Consider the following 20,924-nt stretch of genomic DNA (forward strand, 5'->3'; position numbering starts at 1 on the left):
TTCTGCTGCTCCTCCCCAACAAAAGAAAAAGGAATCATAAAAGTTTGAGACAGACACCCAAAGAAATACTTAAAATCTGCCAGGCACCGGTGGCTCACGCCTGTAGTCCTAGCTATTCAGGAGGCTGAGATCTGAGGATTATGGTTCAAAGCCAGCCCAGGCAGGAAAGTCCATAAGACTCATCTCTAATTAACCATGACAAAGCACGAAGTAGAGCTGTGGCTCCAGTAGGAAAAGCACTAGCTTTGAACACAAAAGCTCCTCTGGGACAGTGCCCTGCCACTAAGTTCAGGCCCAGGAAAGGCACACAGACACACAGAGGCACACACACACACACACAGGCACACGCAGACACACAGACACAATCAGTTGTAAGAACGACAAAAAAGATGATGTAAGAATAATTGAAGTCAGGAAAATATTTTCAAAATAGTAGGAAAGGGAAAACCACAAGGTTAATAAAATAGTATGCATATTATGAATCTTTTTTTTTTGTGCTAGCCTGTGTGCCGATTGAAGGTGTTGGGCACAAATCAGTGTTTTAAAAACAAACTATGAAAAGCTTAGAAAAATATAAACAAATGTAAACAGACTATTATAATAGTATTATCTCTTGATTATAGATTGTTCAAAAATTTTTCCTTACTCGTGTTTTCTAAATTTTCTATAATGATAATCTTTTTTAAAGCAAAAAAAAAAGTTGTTCAATAAAACAATAATAATAAAGGACAAATGTTAGAAAGCAAGCCAGTAAGTAAGCTAAAGAAAATCTGTGTGAACAAGCTGGGCACTGGTGGCTCATGCCTATAATCCTAGCTACTCAGGAGGCTGAGATCTGAGAATCGGGGTTCAAAGGCAAACACAGCAGACAAATCTGAGTCCCTTATCTCCAATTAACCAGAAAAAAAAATCCAGAACTGAAGCTCAAATGGTAGAGCATCGGCCATGAGTGAAAAAGCTAGGCAACGTGTGAGAGCTCAAGGTTCTAAGTTCAAGCCCTAGTACTGACAAAAAAAAGGGAAAAAGAGAAAAAAGAAAGAGAAAGTAAAAAAGAAAAAAAGAGAGAGAAAGGGAGAGAGAGAAATAGAAAAAGAGGGAGGGAAGAAGGAAGGAAGGAAGGGGAAAATCTACGAGCTGTTTCATATATAAAGTTGTTTGTTCAAATAACTCGTAGAGCTATTTGAACAGTGTTAGTTAGTATTATTAAAAATCTGTTTAGCCAGGCATTGTTGGCACATGCCTGTAAGTCTAGCAGTTCAGGAGGCTGAGATCTAAAGATTGCAATTCAAAGCTAGCCTCAGCAGGAAAGTCTGTGATACTCTTCTGTCCAAATAACACCAAAAGGCCAGAAGCGGAGCTGTGGCTCAAGTGGTAGAGCATTAGTCTTGAGCATAAAAGCTTAGGGACAGCACCCACGCCTCGAGTTCAAGCCCCAGGGCTGGCACCAAAATTAATTAATTCTAAAGCATTATAATTGGTATTGATTTGGTATGATATTTTAACTTGCTACATATTTTTCAAGTTGTTTTAATCTGTGTAGGTTTTAAATATTAAAAAAAAACTAGAACAAGAGCAACTTATTTATAAAACAAAACTACATTGAGCAATTCTATGCAACTAACATTGAAACACTTCCCCTTTTTTTTTTGGTTGGTGGTGGGCTTGAACTCTGGGCCTGAGTACTGTCCCTCAGCTCTTCAGCTCAAGGATAGTGCTCTACCACTTGAGCCGGTACCACTTCTGGTTTTCTGGTGGTTTATTATAGATAAGAGTTTCACAGCTTTTCCTGCCTGGGCTGGCTTTGAACCATGATCCTCAGCTCTCAGCCTCCTGAGTAGCTAGGATAAAAGGCTCGAGCCACCGGTGCCCGGCTACACTTCCCTTTTTATTTGTGCGCTCTCTTCCCCCCCCCCCACCCCAACGCCTATCTTTCTTCTCTTGTATGCCCTGCTCATTTTATCTAACTATTTTATGTGCAGGATCTAGAAACGATATTAACTATGGAGATGAAAACTACTTCTGGGACATACTTCTTTGCAGAGAGGGACTCAGAAAAATCCCTACAAATCATCAAAGAGAGCTCAGAGAAAATTCACTTAAAATAACTCCCAATATTTCATACTTACAATAATATTGTAGAAATACTGGATCCTATTTCAGATTTGGCCTAAACATAAAAGAGAAAAGTTTATTTGCACAAGCATTAATTTGAAGCTTTGCTGGATTATTGTATTTTCATGTTCTTGATTTAAAAGATACAAGTTTTAAGTATAACTGTGACATCTCTCTTTATATAAAGTCTTCAGAGCCTTTGGAGTTTTAAAAATCAGTGAAATCTTGGACATCCTTTAGGAAGAATTTTAGAAATAATTGGCTAAGTCAATCAAACTATGCCAGGAGAAATAATTAACACAATAATGAATTATTAGGCTTTTTTCTTACATTTATTATAGACTGTTCTTTTTAGGAGGTGGATTAGAGTTGTTATGATGTGATAGCCTGTCATTTTATAATGATAGATTTTTTTAAATCTAAAAGGGTCCTACTTCAAGCTGTATTTCTGTGTATTAACCAATATAAGAAAACTAGAGACATATTCTATGCCCAAATATTCTATGCTCAATCAAATATTCCGTACCCAAATGATAATAATCATTTTATTAATGTTTTATTATGAAATACCTTGTAGATATTATGTATATACAATATACATTTAAAGGATGAGTTGTTTTGTTAATCTGTAACTCATCATTCACTTAAACAACCTTCATAGGCTCATGCCTATAATCCTAGCTACTCAGGAGGCTGAGATCTGAGGATCACAGTTCAAAGCCAGCCCAGGCAGGAAAGTCCTGGAGACTCATCTCCAATAAATTACTCAGAAAAAGCCAGAAGTGGTGCTGTGGCTCAAGTAGTAGAGTGCTAGCCTTGAGCACAGAGAGGCTCAGGGACAGAGCCAGGCCCTGAGTCCAAGCCCCAGGACTGGCAAAAAAGAAAAAGAAAAAATAAAAAGAACCTCACAAAACCATTGTAAGCCTCTGCTTCTTTATGCCTCAAAGATAACTACCTTGAACTTGGGGTTCATTATTCCCCCACTTTTCAGAAATATATAGCTTTACTGTTCTTGCATGTATCCTGCTGCTTCGTTCTGTAAGGTTTAGAATTCTACAAAAATGGTATTACATATTATCAACTCTTCTGAGATTTACCTTAACCAAAACACAAATTACAGACAGGGGTGGGGATGGGGGGAACCCAACAGCAGTCTACATAAAAACCAAGTATCTCTGCCTTTCCCTTTCTTTTTGCGGTTTAGTCTAAATCTCATTTAGTTTCTCTTAAGATATAGGGAAAGCAAGATATTAGGGAAAGCAAGGCTTTTCAAAGTTTTTACAGATAGATCTTCAATTGTAAAGCTAAACACGTGCTGGTGGCTCATGCTTGGCACCCTGGCTAGTCAAGAGGTGGAGATCTGAGGATTGCAGTTCAAAGCTAGCCCAGGCAGGAAAGTCTGAAAGTGGAGCTGTCACTCAAGTGGTACAGAGCTAGTCATGAGCAAAAGAGCTCAGGGATAGCATCCAGGCTTTGAGTTCAAGCCTTAAGACAAAAATCAATCAATCAATCAATCAATCAATAAACTAAATAGTAACACACTGCCCATCAAAAGAAAATGTTTTTTTAAAAAAGAAGCAAGAAAATGCTAAGCCAGACAGGGTGTTGAACATTTGTCATTCTAGCACTCAGGAGGCTTAGGCAGGAAGATCAGGAGTTTGAGGCCAATGTAAGCTATACAGTAAGACTGGCTTAAAAAGCTCAAGGTTGTGTTTTGTTTATCCAAGTAGTTTTATTCTTAGGTCAAGTGTCCACATAAGTACCAAACAAGACAGACAAGTTTCAACTACAGATTGTAGACTCCTTTTAATGCCTGACATCCTCAACAGTCTATCTAAGGTATATATTCATGACGTTGGAGCTAGTGATTCTGAATTTTTTGAGACATATGCCAGGGGCCACCTTCAAGAGACAAGTTATACAAATAACTAAAGTGAAAAGCTGATCTAAACACTGACTGCTTCTTCAATCAAGGTTCCCAAAGAACCCTGCGGATTTTGCTTCTTCGCTCCTTAGAAGTGCTTTGTATGTAAGTTTACCAGACTGAATGTTCCATATTCTTCCCTGAGAAAATGTGTCAGAAATCCTCGCAGTGTTGTCTGGTCCCCCCAGGTCCAGCGGGCGTGATTGACGTAGGATGAGATAGGGAGGTACACGTAAGGTAGCAAACCAGCAGAGAAGGACAGAGTCAATGTCAGCAAACAGCTCGGAGACAGTTCCTGCATCAGAGCACATTGTGTGGCAGAACGATGTTTATTTTAGTCATCATCCTAGAACTTCAAGAATACATCCAGGGAAGCACCAAATGTGTTTGCTCAGAGCTGATCTCTCAATTTATATTAAGGCACTACGGAATACTATGTTAAACCTTCTGATTACTGTGGATTACCAGAAAATTGCATTCGCCTGAACTACTTTCCCTGGCAGGTAAAATCTGAGTGAAGCAAATAAAGACTCGTGAGTATCATGTTTATTGCATCTTTTGTATTTAAAACCATGTCATGACATACAGCATTGCACAGCTGAGATAACCCACTTGGAAGTGATTAGGTGTTTTCTGGCTGATTTTGAGAACACTCTAATTCTGTCCTAAAACTAATTCATTTCATTAGGAGTAGGCTTCAACTCTACACTTTACTACAATTATACATGGCCATATAAATCTTCCTACAAGGGCTCTGAACATTTCATAAAAATATCTCGTGCAAATAAAGCTAGCTTTAAAAAAATAATCTCCAGGCTCACTGAATTTCCCCCTTGAACTTACACTATGATGGAATACTAAAGGAAATTTGTTTTATATAACAGTGTTATCTTCATATGCCTTATTTGGGGGAATATATTTCTCACCTGGACATTTCTTTTCTTTCGTTTTTATTTTATTAAGTAGTTACACAAAGGAATTTCAGTTCCACAAGTCAGGTGAACAATGCATTATGGCCAGTGTTACCCCTTCCATGATTTTCCCTCATCTTGCCCAATCCCTTCCCTACCTTCAAGTTACTCTCATATGTACATTTATAAAATAAAGGACAATATAGCAAAGGCTTATAAAGATTAATCCCCCCAAAAATGTGTATTCTAGTATACTACACAGAATCAAAAACTAGTTGCTTAAATAACTGGGAAAGGGAATCTCTTACACACATAATTGGAAATTACAATTTTTCTTTTAAAAGAAACCAAATTTATCTGTGAAAATGAATATAAGAACCAAGGCTTACATTCCCCAGAAGTACAGGCAGCAGTTGATTTACATTAGCATTTTCAAATAAGCACTCTTCATTGAAAATAAAGTATTTTCATTATAGTACTGATCTCATTTGAAATCAGTAATGAGATGTATAAAAACTTTGGTATGAAAAGAATATGGAAGTATCAGATTTAACAACAGGCCGTTGCTATTTTTTTTGGGGGGGGGGTCTGGTCGTGGGGCCTGAACTCTGGGCCTGGGCGCTGTCCCTCAGCTCTTCAGCTCAAGGCTAGCGCTCTACCACTTGAGCCACAGCACCACTTCTGGCTTTTTTCTTTTTTGCTTATGTGGTGCTGAGGAATCAAACCCAGGGCCTCATGCATGCAAGGCAAGCGCTCTACCACTGAGCCACCTTCCCAGCCCCCTGTTGCTATTCTTAAAAGTAGTTTGTGATTTTAAGGAAAGTAAATGTCTTTTCCCAGTACAAAGGTAAATTTGGAACAGCAAGATGTGGTTGCTGTAGAATGTTCCTTTTGGGTGAGAAATAATGATGACTACATGAAGGGTCTCCTAGTCTGGGTAGGGCTTTCTTAGTGCAAACTGCCAACTGGATCCCCTAGGGAGCTGTTTTAAAACAGATGTCTGAGTGTCACCTCAGATTAAAACTAAACCAGACTGTTTTAGTGGTGATATCAAATTTAAGCATAAATACATATCCTTGCCAATGTATGTACATAGAAACAGATTATATCTACATTACTATATATGTGTGTACTTAGGTGAACATACACATACACACTTTTTTTTTTAAGCTTCTCTAATGGGTTTGAAACAACTGACTCAGGACTCCTCCTGGCCCTTCATTGGTAGACCTTATTCTCTAGCCGCTGTTATTTAAATAATAGGAATGAAAGAGGTACATTGAAGAGTCATGGTTCCCAAAATTCTACCATTTGTCAGAAGCCCACAGGGAAATTAGGCAACTAGCTTTAGTCCAGGCTCTTAAATTGTCAGCTGTGAGTTACATCATACAAAGTGTGTGGGGCTTCCTTCAATAACTAACACAGAATACTTCTTTTTATGTCCTTCCTAGAGAATATGCCTCTCTGATGTATACTCAGATCAAGCTGTGCTGCCCACTGATTCAACAGAAAAATCCTTGCTGAGGATTTCCTCTTCTCGCTCTTCCTCCTTCTTTTCTGCCCCCTCCCCTCCTTTCACGGGTCTCAAACTCAACAATCCTCCCATACGTTGAGATTACAGACATGCTCTGCCATATCCCAGTTATATGTCTTCGTTTCTTTCTTTTTTTGGTCCGGTCATGGGGCCTGAACTCTGGGCCTGGGTGCTGTCCCTCAGCTCTTCAGCTCAAGGCTAGCGCTCTACCACTTGAGCCACAGCGCCACTTCTGGCTTTTTTCTTTTTGCTTATATGGTGCTGAGGAATCGAACCCAGGGCCTCAGGCAAGCGCTCTTCCACTGAGCCACCTTACCAGCCCCTGTCTCGTTTCTTATCAAGGGCATATGATATAAAAGATCATATGAAGAACTTTCAGTACACTCTATAAAATCTTTACTAAAGCCCGGTGCCAGAGGCTCACGCCTGTAACCCTAGCTACTCAGGAAGCTGAGATCTGAGGACCAAGGTTCAAAGCTAGCCTGGACAGGAACATTTTCAAGACTCTTTTCTCCAATTAACCACCAGAAAACCATAAGTGGTGCTGTGGCTCAAGTGGTAGAGCACTAGTCTTGAGCTGAAGAGCTGAGGGACAGCACCCAGGCCCAGATTTCAAGCCCCACGACCGACAAAAACAAACAAACAAAACAAAACAAAACAAAAACAAAACTCTACTAAGAACAGCCTGGTGGTAGACTACTTAATGTTCGCTAGGTAAGGATTTATATGATTGACATTACAGAATCCATTTCCAAAAAATAGTTACTCTTCCCTGTCAATTAGTGTTTCTCTTTTATTTATTTTTGAATCACAGAATAAGAATTGTTTAAATCTCCACATTACCATTTTTTGCTTTGTTGTCACCATAAGAAAAATAAGATATGTTAAGCGTACAAAAAATACAAGTATCCAAAGCTTTGGTATCACTATTTCCTTATTTCTATATTATGTTTTATGTGTTTTCTACTATAATTCTGATTATAGCTAGGTACAATTAGCAAACAGTAAAATGACAAATATATATAGCTAAGTTTGTTCACAAATAAACAATAAAAAAGTAAAATGATCCCCTACTATCTTTTTTTTATTGATAAGTTTTTTTTTATTGTGAAAATACTGTACAGAGGGGTTATAATTACATGAGCAAGGAAATGAGTACATTTCTATCAAGCATTGTTGCCTTCTCCTTTGTTCCCCTTACCATCCCTGCCCTCCCATCTCTTCCTCCCCTCCCACACTATCTTTGTAAATTGACTATTTACCCTCTAGGAAGAAGCTCAGAATAAAAGGAATTTATCCTTACAAGAGTTCATGTCTAACTCAACTTTCTGACTTTTGCCTACCAAAATCTCCCAAATGCCTTACAAAGTCAATTTGCCTGTTTTGCTTTTTAATTGTCATTTTAATTAACATTTTTTACTTATAGAGACAATAGGAAAAACAATATTTTTTAATTCTAGGAAAACAGATTCCAAGTAACAGAACAGTTATTTACCAGACTTTCATGAGTTCACACTGGCAACAATATTGTCTGTTGAGAGTGAATCTCTAACATGTGGATCAAGTACATGGTGCCAAGCAAACAACACAGTGAATGAAGTATTACTGGTATACCACTCTGGGTCTCAGAACATGTAACAAAAATTATTAAGGACATATCATATTGTTGCACAGAATCTTTTTTTATCTATTTCATTGAGATGCGACCCAGAATCACAAAGAAAATTATGAAATAGACCAGATGTCACAATAATCAATATTGCATAATTTTGTAAATCCTCCTTTTGTTGTCAATATTGTTAGAACATGGACTATTTACACTTTAAATGAAACTCATGAAACATGAAAACCCCGAGTGTTCTGACGACACAAATGTTAAGTTGAAACTAAATGAAATATTATAAACCTTAATTTTTTACAAAAATCAAATACCTACCTTTTCCTTTAGAAGTTGAGAGAGGATCCAAGGTATTATACACAAAACATACAGCAGTATTGTGTGTTGGTTACATAAACTAAGGCCACAACAGAAAGCACCAATTTTTGCTATCTGAAAATAAATCACAGAAAAAACTGAATTAAAACTTCACCTAAAATTCTAAATAAGCATAAAGATAAAACAGCCACACACTTGTATGATAGATGGTGTTAAAATAAATAAACCTGTAAGAGACAAGTAATTGTACTTTAATAATCATTAGTATTTATCACCATTAGAGTGTGTGTGTGTGTGTGTGTGTGTGTGTGTGTGTGTGTGTGTGTGAGCGTGCACGCACACAAGCATAGGCATGCTGGTACTAGGAATTAAACTGAAAAACCTTAGTGCTGTCCCTTAACTTTTTTCACTCAAGATACCACCTAAGCCACAGCTCTACTTCTAGCTTGGTAGTTAACTGGAGATGAGTCTTACAGACTTTCTTATCTGGGCTGGCTTTGAATCCATGATCCTCAGATCTCAGCCTCCTGAGTAGCTAGGATTATAGACCTGAGACACTGGCACTGGCACAAATCACCACTGCTTTTTGTTAACGTTTTCCACTCATCAAAGAATTGCAACATGAACTTAAATGACTATCTTCAAACTCTTAGAAAGTCCTTTATCAACCAGTTAACTCCTGACAGCAACAGTCTTGTGTAATCTTATCAAGTAAAATCTATAACTAAAGTTGAAAAATTCTCTTTATCATATTAAATAAATTAAATATAACATCTTTTATTTAGAAATTGTTTTATTTTCTCCATGGGGTCTTTGCTTTTGTTGAACTGATATTTGTTTATACTTGGTAAAGTTTCTCTTAATGACAAAAGTCTAATCAGGCTCCTCTGAATTCTCTCAAGTGGTCCAGATTTTGGAGCTTCCTGTTCATCTGTGCAATATCCAATCTTATCAAGAATCTTATGTCCATTTGGTCAAGAAAACTGACCTAGTTCTTTATCCCCTGCCTCTCTCTGGTGATGTCTGATCCTTCTGGCTTCCCTTTGGAATCAACTTTGTTAATTCTGTTTAGCTCAAATACCCCTTTACCCCTGACAGTTTTCTTTCAGTAACTTTCCATCTACTGGTATCTAGCCTGTTCCTTGGCTATAAATTCCTACTCTTCTTTGTGTTTGAAGTTGAGTCTGGTTCTCACCTCCCCTCCCCCGATGAAACCCTTTTGCAGTGCCCCTATTATTAGAAGCCAAATAATGTCAGCTTACACTTTAACTAGTAGACTGATTTTTTCTTGAACATAATCCAGCAGAAAGGTTATTTTAAACAAAACAAAAACTCCAATAGCATCATAGATAGATTTAAGGGAACCACAAACAAATCAAGAGTCTTTGATAACACAACGTTGCCAATGCTAAATTGGTGTGGCATTTTCCAGTGTGAAGACTCTCAGGTCTTATAAGATGGTTTTTTCTACTTTAAGTAATTTTTATTTTTATCTTCCAGCAGATCTGGGGCTTGAACTCAGAGCCTGGGCACTGTCCCTGAGCTTCTTCTGCTCAAAGATAGCCCTCTACCACTTGAGCTATAACTCCACCTCTGGCTTTTTCTGTTTATGTGGTACTAAGGAATCGAACCCAGCGTTTCGTGCATGCTAGCCAAGCACTCTACTACTAAGCCACATTTCCAGCCCTTCAAATTATTTTGATAACACTGTTTGCCTTAGGTTCATTGCAATTTCTTCTGAACAACTTTGTCTTTACATTTGATGCTTTTCTTTTAAAGGCATTTATACTATTTTATAGCTAGAGAGTCAGTCAAGGTAACATAAAGATATGCAATTTAAGGCAGTCTACCTGGCTAACACACACAAACAAGTGATGGTGAATGAACCAACCAGCCTACCTTTCCTTTAGGGCTCCCAGAGGGTTTCATAATGCCCTCATTCTCCAAAACACTTCTATACCTAGGGAAAAGTCTCATGTTTCATGAGGGTTATCAGGCTTCCATTCACAATAAAAAGACTGGGGACATTCTGCCTGTCAACTCGCCTGGATTGCCTTGACAGTGATCAGAATAAACAGTGTCTACAGCAAGTTCAAAAGAAAACACAGTGTCTGTCTAAAAATTAAAACAAAAAGTGATTTCACTTTGATCAAAATAGGTTACCTTTGATCTCTCCTTTGCGGTTGCTGCCTCCTCAAAGTGTACAGTCAGAGCCATAAGCAGCCCCACAAACAGATTGTTTAAGCTGAAAACCTCTGCTGCAATGGACCACTGCCATGTTAGACGAGAAAATGAAAACACCCCCGCAGCAAGGATTCCTCCAGCATACGAGCCAGAAAGCCTGCAAATACAGATAACATGAAATCTTCTTTTGCAACAAAAAGGACCGACTTTATTTTCCTTCTCACACACCATCCCAGCAGAAATTATGACAGTCACCCAGCACTTTCCCAGCACATTATATGGTTAGGTTACTTCATGTAATAATTTCTTTCCACAGATTTTAATTGTGAAGCCCACATGGTAAGCTATCAACAAATGAACAAACCAATGGGCAGAATGAAGTTTAGTTCTCAGGTGTAAACTTCAGGATTTAAGCCAGTTCAGAAAATCTGAAGAGATAGTAGCTAGAGATAATAATCCTGAATCGTTTTCTTGCTAAAGTCAAGAAGTAGGAGAGATGGTCTGGTGAAGACCAAAGTATGTTTATATACAACAATTAGTAAAATGCATGTAGCTCATACCTATAATCCTAGCTAAGATCAGGAGGCTAAGATCAGGAGGATCGAGGTTTGAAGCTAGACTGATTTGGGAAGTCCATGAGACATCTCCAATAAACCAGCAAAAAGCTGGACTGGGGATATGGTTCAAGTGGCAGAGTACCAGCTGTGAACAAGCAATCTGAGCCACAACTAGTATCAATGAGTTCAGGCCTGAGTACTGGCATGTGTGTGTCCACATGCACACACTTGCTCACACACATTAATAAAACAGTAAAATGCCTCTTTAGGAACATTCATTCTCATGTCTCACAGATACTTGGATTCACGTACTGCCTACCTTTACTTCCCAGCATAAAGTAAAGGATGTGTTGATCACAAATTTGAAGTTAAAAATGATTCATCCTAGCTACTCTGGAGGCTGAGATCTGAGAATCATGGTACAAAGCCAGCCCAGGCCGGAAAGTCCATGAGACTCTTATCTCCAATAATCTACTCAAAAAAAGCTGGAAGTGGCACTTTGGCTCAAGTGGTAGAGGGCTAGCCTTGAGCAAAAAAGCTCAGGGACAACACCTAGGCCCTGAGTTCAAACCCCAGGATGGGCACACACGCACAAAAAGAGAGTCACATTTTATTTTATTTTATTTTATTTTATTTTCCGGTTGTGGGGCTTGAACTCTGGGCCTGGGCACTGTCCCTCAGCTCTTCAGCTCAAGGCTAGCACTCTACCACTTGCGCCACAGCGCCACTTCCGGCTTTTTTCTTATGTGGTGCTGAGGAATCGAACCCAGGGCCTTGAGCATGCAAGGCAAGTGCTCTACCACTGAGCCACCTTCCCAGCCCGAGAGTCACATTTTAAACTGGAGATGAGGATATGAATTTGAACAACATTAAAACTATCAAATGCTCTTAAATTTCTCATTCCAAAATGCCAAGAGCCATGCATTTCAGATCCATCAGAAATCTGGATCTCAATTCAGATTCTCAAGTATGACTTTAGGGTAGCTGGGATTAGGTTTCCAATAAACTGGATGCTAATCATTAATGAAATTACCAACTTATTATCTCTAGCAATTAGTCGAGTGCCTCAAAATTCCCTAATTTGACATTCCTAGTACAAGACCGCAGCCTGCTCCTGTGCCTTGGGACAACAATGGTCTTCCTACTCCTTTCTAGTCATTCAAATCTTGCTATTTTCTTACATTTCATTTCCCAGGTTCCTAACACATTTCTAAGTATGTATAGTATTTACCTGTCTATCAACTACTTTGACATTGTTTTAGAAATGTGAACTGCAACTGAACGTCATTTATACAGGAAGCACACAAAGTAAATTAGTCACTGAGAGAATGAATGAATCTTCAAGCTTTTCTAACATTTTAAAAGACATTTCTTAGTTTTACCTATCAATAACAAAGTTGGCATAAAATACAAGATTCTTTCTTTGCTTAAAATGTAAATTAATATGCTTAGAAAAGTAGCCGATTCCAGGGTAGGTTAACTCAAGTACAGAATGAATCTGAAACATCTTGTCAAAACAAAATATTTGCTTAATAAAAAAAAAATCAACATCAACAAATGCCTCTTTTTCAAATAAAGAAATTGAGGCACAGAGACATTTGGTAATATTTCCAAGGTCATATGGCAATTAGAATGCATGACAACCTTGAATTCTATTCAAGAGGAATGTTTGAAAGCAACTTTTTTTTAAAGGCGAATTTGTCAAAGCTTAACATTCTCAAATAGTTAAAGAGAACTAAGAAGAAAGTCCTGATGTTAATGAAGCCTCAAGGAGAGAAGCCAAGACTCACGCATCTACAGTGAGTTTTAAAACATGTTATTATGCTCAGGAAGACAGCCCAAAGTATTTGAACTGTTGACATTAATTACTGGAATTATGCTAACTGCTTTTTCCGCTATTTCTTAAGGTTTTAAAAATTAGAGTAAGGTGAAATTATTGACTCCAGTGATACATTTCTTCAGTCACCTTAGACTTACTTAAGAGTTTGGCATATTAGCATTCCATTAAAGATTAATCCCACATCGGCAAAATCTGAATCCCCATGTCAGGATGGCTTTGCAGTAAATAATCTATGTGCTCTTTCACTTGACTTTCCTGTCAGAGAAATAATCTGAGGCTGTTGAGTAAAGTTACAGAAGAGAAGGTAACATGACAAAACAAGAATGGAAATCAAAACTATTCTCAAACTTTTTAGCATCAAAGAACTTGCTATAGAAATGTAGGAGATTCTAGTATAGTTGTTTGTCAACAGCACTGTATGAGGACCTTCATTCACACTCTTGTGGGTGTTGAGTGGCATCTCCTTAGGTTTGGCTTTGCATTTCCCTAAAGGCAAATGATGCTCTTTTCTGGGTTTACTGGCCATTTGTATGGTCTCCTTGAAGAAATGTCTACTCAGATCCTTTGCCCAATTTTTAAATTGGATCATTTGTCTTTTTTAAATTGAAATGTGGAGTGCTTCCCAGCTTCCTTTTAATGTTTCTTTTCTGTTAAATACAGCTAGTCAATTGCTTGCAACCAAAAACTCCTAAATGAAACATGCATTGTAATTTTGATTACATTTTCAGGGAAACTATGTGAGGAAATTCTCAAAGTAAATGCATGCACTTCTTTAGTGCTGTGGGAAATAGAAGACACCGACTATGCCTGAAGAGCAGAAAAGTTCTGTGCACCTATGCATAGAAAATGAAACATTTTGGAGATCCCATCATTTACTATGTTTCATAAAATGATGTACACAAACTCTACTTGTAAAATGTCTTCAAAATCAATACCACTTCCATAGTCAAACTAGATTTTAATATACTGCCTTAAAAGGCTTGCTTTGTGTTAAGATTCAAAATTAGCCTTTACTATGTAAACTTGAACATGTACTAAATTAGTGAATTAAGAAAAATGTAAGTATTTGAAAACATCTGTTGTGGCAAAAATCCACACTCTGGAGATACACATAAGGCTGTGATAAATGCTCAGTTGAAGTTAGGGACTGCAAAGATTGTGTGGTCAGGATTGGGGGTAAATGGCTGTGAAAAGTTCTACAGAATCTCCATCATGCCTAGGGAGACCAGATACAGCCAGCCTTTGAGAGGAGGGACAAGAGGACAACACAGTTTAAGTAATGAACCATGGGTCCTAAATTGCATAGGAAGGAAGTAAAGCCAGTAGGAAACTGATAGAGGAGACAAAAAGGATGAGATAGTAGTTTTCAAAAATAGCATGGAACATCAATAAGGAAACTGAAAACTAAAGTCAAACTAGGGAGTAAAAAAAAAATGGGTTCAGGAAGTTAATATCAAATTGTCAGATGGTGGAAAACTAAAGTCAAACTAGGGAGTAAAAAAAAAATGGGTTCAGGAAGTTAATATCAAATTGTCAGATGGTGGAAGAGCAAAACTGTGTGTGGCTAAACAAAACTGGTTAAGCAGCTCGTGAGAAAAAAGAATCTAATAAAAGTGATTCTCAAATCTGCAAGATTTTTAAAATTAAGTACTTGTCCTGAAAGTCAACTGGTGGTTGAATGATAAATCTGCAGGCTGAATGCAATGTAGACACATTCATGTGTGGTGTAGTGCCAGGACTCACATGTACATTAACCAGGAGATGGACTCCTTCCCTGCATGTCAGCTGAGTGTGATTCGTGCTTGCAACTCAGTAATGGTAAGGATAACAATTTTCTGAAGGCTTTGTAAGTCTTCAGTTCCTTCACTGATTGTGTAAAAGGCAGTCTTGGGTTGCTCAAGTCATATTTCCTGAACATTTTTTGAGCACATTTAATTTTACTTTAATAAATTTTATTTAATAAGAGATAAATGACTCAAACATAAGATAGTTTCAGGAAGGCCAAGTGTTGGGTCTTGGCCAGGTTCTGTATCCACTTCACACTGTCCCTATTTGCAGACTCTAGACTCCTTCTCACTGTAGAACACCATGACAATTGTTCTCAGAGGTCCCCGATAGCAATGGACCCCTCTACTGTGTGGGTCATTGCTGATGATCACTCTCCCAGACATACTCTACTGGGTTGATGTCTGGGATCCCACAATCCTCTGATTTTCCTTATGTGGCTCTGGTTCTTCCTTCCATGTTTCCCTTTTCCTTCCTCAAAGCCTTCAATGCCATTATGATAAACAAGTCCTAATATATCCCAAGATGTAATTGTCTTTATTTTTAGGTAACTGCTCTTCTTACTCTTCATAGTCTGGTTGGCTTGAGCTACAATTCTGATATCAACCAGCAAGTACAAGCTGGGAAAAACTATCTGTCTCAGCACTGCTTGTTCCTTTAGTTTCTAACACACATTGCTAACCAACTGCTGTATACCTTAATACTTCTCCAACTTTGGATGTCCATAGGACCTTAACGCACAAACATGTTTGACTCACAGAATCCTGCCAGCCTATTAACAAAGGGCCAAAAACTGTCCTTATAGTGATAAGAATTCCAGTAACCTCAGGGAAAACCTACAGTAGTCAGGAGACAGGGAATGTTTAGGCTTCAAAAACTGGTTGCCAAAGGGCCACAATAAAATATTATAAAGAAATATTTTTTTAATTGGCAAAAGGTGAAAGATATTTTGGTATTGGGATAAACTCTGTTTCTTTTAGGAACCATGTCCATTATTGTTTTGTTCCCATAAAAAATGGTGTCTTGGATTCAGTTTATATTTGTACATTGAACTTCTTTAATGTTCCTATGGATATGTCTTTTATCATTCTGTATTTTAAGTAAACTTTAGTCTTTGGGAAGTGTATTGACAGAGTTTATTCATAATTTAGTTTATAGTTTAATTTTGATTAAAACGTAAATATTGCCAAGGAAATAATTAAGTATAAAGTTTACTTGTTCTGTATTTCTCACACTGATGTATACAGAAAGCACATACATTACCCCAAGTTCTGTAAAAATTCAAGCAAAATACCTATCTGCCGTCTTACTGCGCCAAATACCAATGGACGTCCCTATGACTAAGGTTTTTGTTACTGCTGTTGTTTTTGTTGTTGTTTTGTCTTGTTTTTGGTCAGTCATGGCCTGGGTGCTGTTGGAGCTCTTCAGTTCAAGACTAGCACTCTAACACTTGAGCCACAGCACAACTTCTGGCTTTTTCTGCTTATGTGGTGCTGAGGAATCAAACCCAGGGCCTCATGCAAGCAAGGCAAGCATCCTACCACTGAGCCACCTTCCCAGCTCTAAGGTATTGTATATAAGCAATAAGAAACTGTTAAGTTTATGGAAGGCTTACACATCATAAAGATGAAATTCTGAAAGGAAATCTAGTTTTCAACTTATGACAATTTAAATAACAGAATCAACTGAATTATAAAGCATACTCACATATCAATACCAATAATGAAATTTAAAGTTTTGTACTTAGAGGGGTATAATTAACTCATACTAATAGAGCAAAGCAATGATACAGATGAGTCAAACATGAAATCCAAGTCATTGACTTTTATTTTACATAAACACTTAATATTTTACAAATAGAACACACAGTATATTTATAATAAATCTTCCCAATTGTTTTTTATTATTAGTTTATCATTAGTTTATGGTCCAAGAGAGTACAATGTTTATGTACAAAGAAAGATATACCATATGCTAAATGGTAAAGGTAGTTAAACATTTTAAGTCTAGCTAAAGCAAATGATAGAAATTCAATACTGAGAAAAGGAAGTTAGGATCCTAACAAGTGTAAGCAAAGAACACTTCGACTACAACAGAACTACAGGATGGTGGCAGAACACTTGCTTAGCATATTCAAGACACTGAACTCAATAGCTAGTACTGCAAACAGAAACAAAAGAAAGCAAAAATTTAACTGCCTTCTTTTTGTCCATAAACTCATAAGGCCTAGAGAAGATTCCTGAGAGTTCTACTACTGACTTGTATTTTCTCACTTTCAGAATACTATTCACTTGTTGACACAATGGATAAATCAGGAGGTTACAATTTACACCACTGACACAGGTTTGCTATCAACGATAAGGTATATTTTTCTTTCTACAACGCAGTATTTGATTTTCATGTGTAGTCACATGTTTGTCTAACCCTCAATCAAAAGGCAAATACTAGAAACCTGAAATTCTGTCCAAACACACATTTGATGTGCCTCATCAAATTCATGAATATGTTTGCCTTCAGTGTTCCTTGCATTCAGAGAACTCAACACAGTTGGTGTACCACTCCTCAACAATAAAACGCCAACTCAAAGTAAGTGGAAATGGGATGGGCAGGTCACAACCATGCAGCATATGAACACTGATATTCAATAAATTTCTATTAGTGTCAATTCATACAAGTACTATTAGTGTCAATTCATCCAGTACTAATTCATGCTGGGGATCACTGGGATAAGTGTGGTAAAGCAGGGTGCAATCAACCTCAAATCTACCATTCTTGTCCTTCCATGGCCTTATCTCTCTGGCTCTTGTTTCATGAAAATGACTGTTCCCTTCTGGCCTAGTCACACGATCAGTGCCATAGCTCTAACTCTCCAGTGTACAAGGAGGATGGTTAAAATGGGGCCACAAATGAGGAAAAAGGAAGCACTGCTAAACTTCTTTCCTTTTGGTGGCAGTTCGCTCAGCTCTTGCAGATGTGCGCTGTGCATCCACACACATGCCCCATGCTCTGTAGGAATATTTATATTGGTCACCAGTTAGGGAACTGTGGGATCTAAGTAGTTTCATTTTCAAGTTTAGCCCTAACGAACCGAAGTCATTAACTGAGAACATGTTATATTAAATGTATATCATGGTAGCCACTGGGCCTCGAAAATGAAAACACTTCCATTTTTAATAAATTGTCCTACATTTTATAAAAAGGTACTGTTGCTCCAGATAAAATCTTACCAAGATTAATTTTATTTCTTGAGACCCAATCAAAAGGAAAACTCTACACTGAACTTTCAGCTACATAGATATTAACTACCAGTACTCTGAAAGGAAAAGTATCAAGTATTATTCCTGACTTAAAAAAGAAAAACTAAAATACAAGATGATTATGAGTAGCTTCCATAAATAAAAACGTAATCATACAATTTCCGCTAGAATTAAGATTCATGCATTAACTACAATAGTACAGCCAGTCAAGATTTAAAACAATTCATGTTATAACATCCCACGAACTTACACTGGAATTCTCTAAAAGAAAACACTGCTCTGGTCTTGAGAGGAATCATTATTACATGAGCTTCTACCATATGCCAAATACTCTGTGCAGTGGGAGACCCCCACCCTCTTGAGTACAGTGCAGTTTACATTAATGCCAAGTTATAGATTATAGCCAATTTTGTTTGAAATGTGTAAAACTACGTAAGACCTTACTATTACCTTATTACTCAATCTTGATGGTATAGTTGCTTGCGGTAGCAAAACCGATTTGTTCTCAAAGGCACTGGCCAAGACCTCTATCTCATCACAATACGTTCTTTTTAACTGAAAACTCAGAAAAGGCAACATTTTTACAACTTGAGCTACAAAAAGCATATGAGGAAAAAAACAAATCATGCTTAAAATAACTAAGATCAATAGGACGAGGGTATTCAACAACTTTCATTGGCAACACAAATCAAAGTAATAAATAAGTGATTTACTGTTAGTCTTACTACACCAAGTTAGCAAGTATTTTGCTTCCTTAAGACTGCTTTCTACTTTTATGGCTTTGAAATTCAGGTCATCTGTTATGAGTTAAAACTTATCATTTTGTTTGTACTTTTAAGAAATATATGCATTTATTAGTATAGCCACAATAACTGAGGACTAGTTCCAGTGGCAAAATCTCGGCAGGAAACAGATTTAGCAATTTAAATGTTTTATAAGTTTTTGTAATTGAGGAAACTTTTCATAATCTGACATTTGTTAAAACCACTTATTAGAAATTATGCAGCACAGTAGCTGTGGAAATATGAGCTAGCTTCACAATTATAAAGTCAGTCTATGTAGCCCTTTCCTATTGTAGATGGTGGCATAAACCCCACGGCGGCCTATCAGCTAACTGGCAGGCAGGGGGCTGCTCTATTCAAAGTGAGAGATACAAGCTGCAGGGCAGAAACCTGGCAGCTCCCATCTGACCCCACAATCCCCTACTGGTGACAGCTCCAAGCTCCATGGCAAATTAGGCCTTCTCATATTACAATTGGAGAAGACAGATTCCATTAGCAGTATCTGAAATTGAGTGGAGAGCTGCACTGTTATCAGACTTGACTCATAAGCACTGCTATTAATCAGAGCTATGATAGCATTTATATATTTCAAGCTATCTGCTGCCGCTGTGATATTCTGCTACAAAGGGTTGATGGGACTTAGGAAAGTGAACAATAGAGCTTTCTGGGAAAAGCAGAGTAAATCAAGAAAGTCTATGACTTCCGCACATTCTGAAGGGATTGCGGTTTACATAAATTTTCTCCCAATTGGAGATTGAGCTCTTCCTCATCTTACACATGGGATTTAGTTGTCACTCAATGGTAACAGCTGTGAAAAGGTGAAGCGGCCCACCGCTCAGAATATTGCCTTCGCTTTTAAAGCAATTAACCCATGAACAGGAGGATACCTGGTGATATCAAAGGGATTAGGCCAGGCAGTGCATTATTAACATTTCCTTGAACTAATTCTAACTCTGACTAGCTGTCAGAAAAAAAACTCTACAGTCTTAAAAGAGTTTCTGCCCTGCTTTTCTCCCTTCAAAATTAAGTGCTGTATATGAGCCTAATATGTCCCCCTACTTATAAGAAAATGCAAATGAACCAGGCTCTTAATATGCTTAACCAAGCTGAGTCAATGCAATTTTAATACAAGTACGAAAGAAATATATGATCAATTAACCAGGGATCAAGACAGATATTCTCTTGAATGGAAATTAATGCTCCAGTACTTTCTATTCTTTTACATACACACACACACACACACACACACACACACACACACACACACACACACACACACACACACACACACACACACACACACACACACACACACACACACACACACACACACACACACACACACACACACACACACACACACACCCCAACTTGGAGACTATTTGTTACTTATGCATCGTTACTTCAAAATTAGGAAGCACTTTACATTATTCTCTCTGGCAATAATCTAAAAATACTCCTTGAGCTGGGAAATCCAAATGTCTCTTAAGCAGGAGATTCTGCATTCTCTAAGGTATGGCATTTTAATATTCTATTCTTTACTGAATAGAATCGTAACAGAAGCTGTAGAAATAGCAGATACAATGTTCAGTCATCAAGTATTGCTTTCCAAAACTATAATCAAATTAATTTCTAGCAGCAATACCTTAAGAAATACCTAACATAGAAATGACAAAAATTCCATGCATACGATATAGGCACAAAGTAACTTGCCAGAAAGATACTTAAGTATTACTGAAATTGACTATAAGTTCTTGGTAGTAAGCAGGTATAGTTTTAATATAGCCTTGACTATGATTAATATTCATGTATTCTAGGTAACTCCTTAACATGAACAGGTCTGATTTCCTACTGTACAGTGCTAATGATGCTAAGTTGTTGTTTTTTTTTTTAATTTAAGCTCTGGAAATGGTGCCTTTTGAAGAAAATACCTGAAAAGCCACTCATTAAATGGTTACTTTGTCTTACTCTCTTTAAAATAAACACTGAATTTTGATCATAAAACTACAAGTTTTATTTTCAACTCACATGATGGCTCAACAAACACTGTTGGTAAATTTTTCTACAGTTCCATGTTACTAATAGTTTGAAATAAAAATAAA

At 37.5% G+C, this 20,924-nt stretch overlaps 1 protein-coding gene across 3 annotated transcripts in view; it reads right to left on the reverse strand.

Annotated features, from left to right (window-relative positions):
• The window catches only part of Tmem260 (transmembrane protein 260), a 51,364-nt gene that overhangs the window by 20,604 nt on the left and 9,836 nt on the right, over positions 1–20,924 (reverse strand). For 2 of the 3 annotated variants that reach the window (XM_070032887.1, XM_070032893.1), the window contains exons 4-7: positions 10,581–10,758; positions 8,418–8,531; positions 4,152–4,331; positions 2,127–2,167 (exon numbers count right to left, since the gene is read on the reverse strand). In XM_070032887.1, the coding sequence (XP_069888988.1) occupies positions 2,127–2,167; positions 4,152–4,331; positions 8,418–8,531; positions 10,581–10,758 (513 nt within the window). Of the gene's footprint in view, positions 1–2,126; positions 2,168–4,151; positions 4,332–8,417; positions 8,532–10,580; positions 10,759–18,490; positions 19,039–20,924 lie in introns of those variants that run through there. The other variant, XM_070032897.1, reaches the window with a different exon arrangement.

Source organism: Dipodomys merriami, unplaced genomic scaffold, assembly GCF_024711535.1.
Source record: "Dipodomys merriami isolate MVZ:Mamm:240054 unplaced genomic scaffold, mDipMer1.0.p SCAF_1, whole genome shotgun sequence".
NCBI classification, from domain to species: Eukaryota; Metazoa; Chordata; class Mammalia; order Rodentia; family Heteromyidae; genus Dipodomys; species Dipodomys merriami.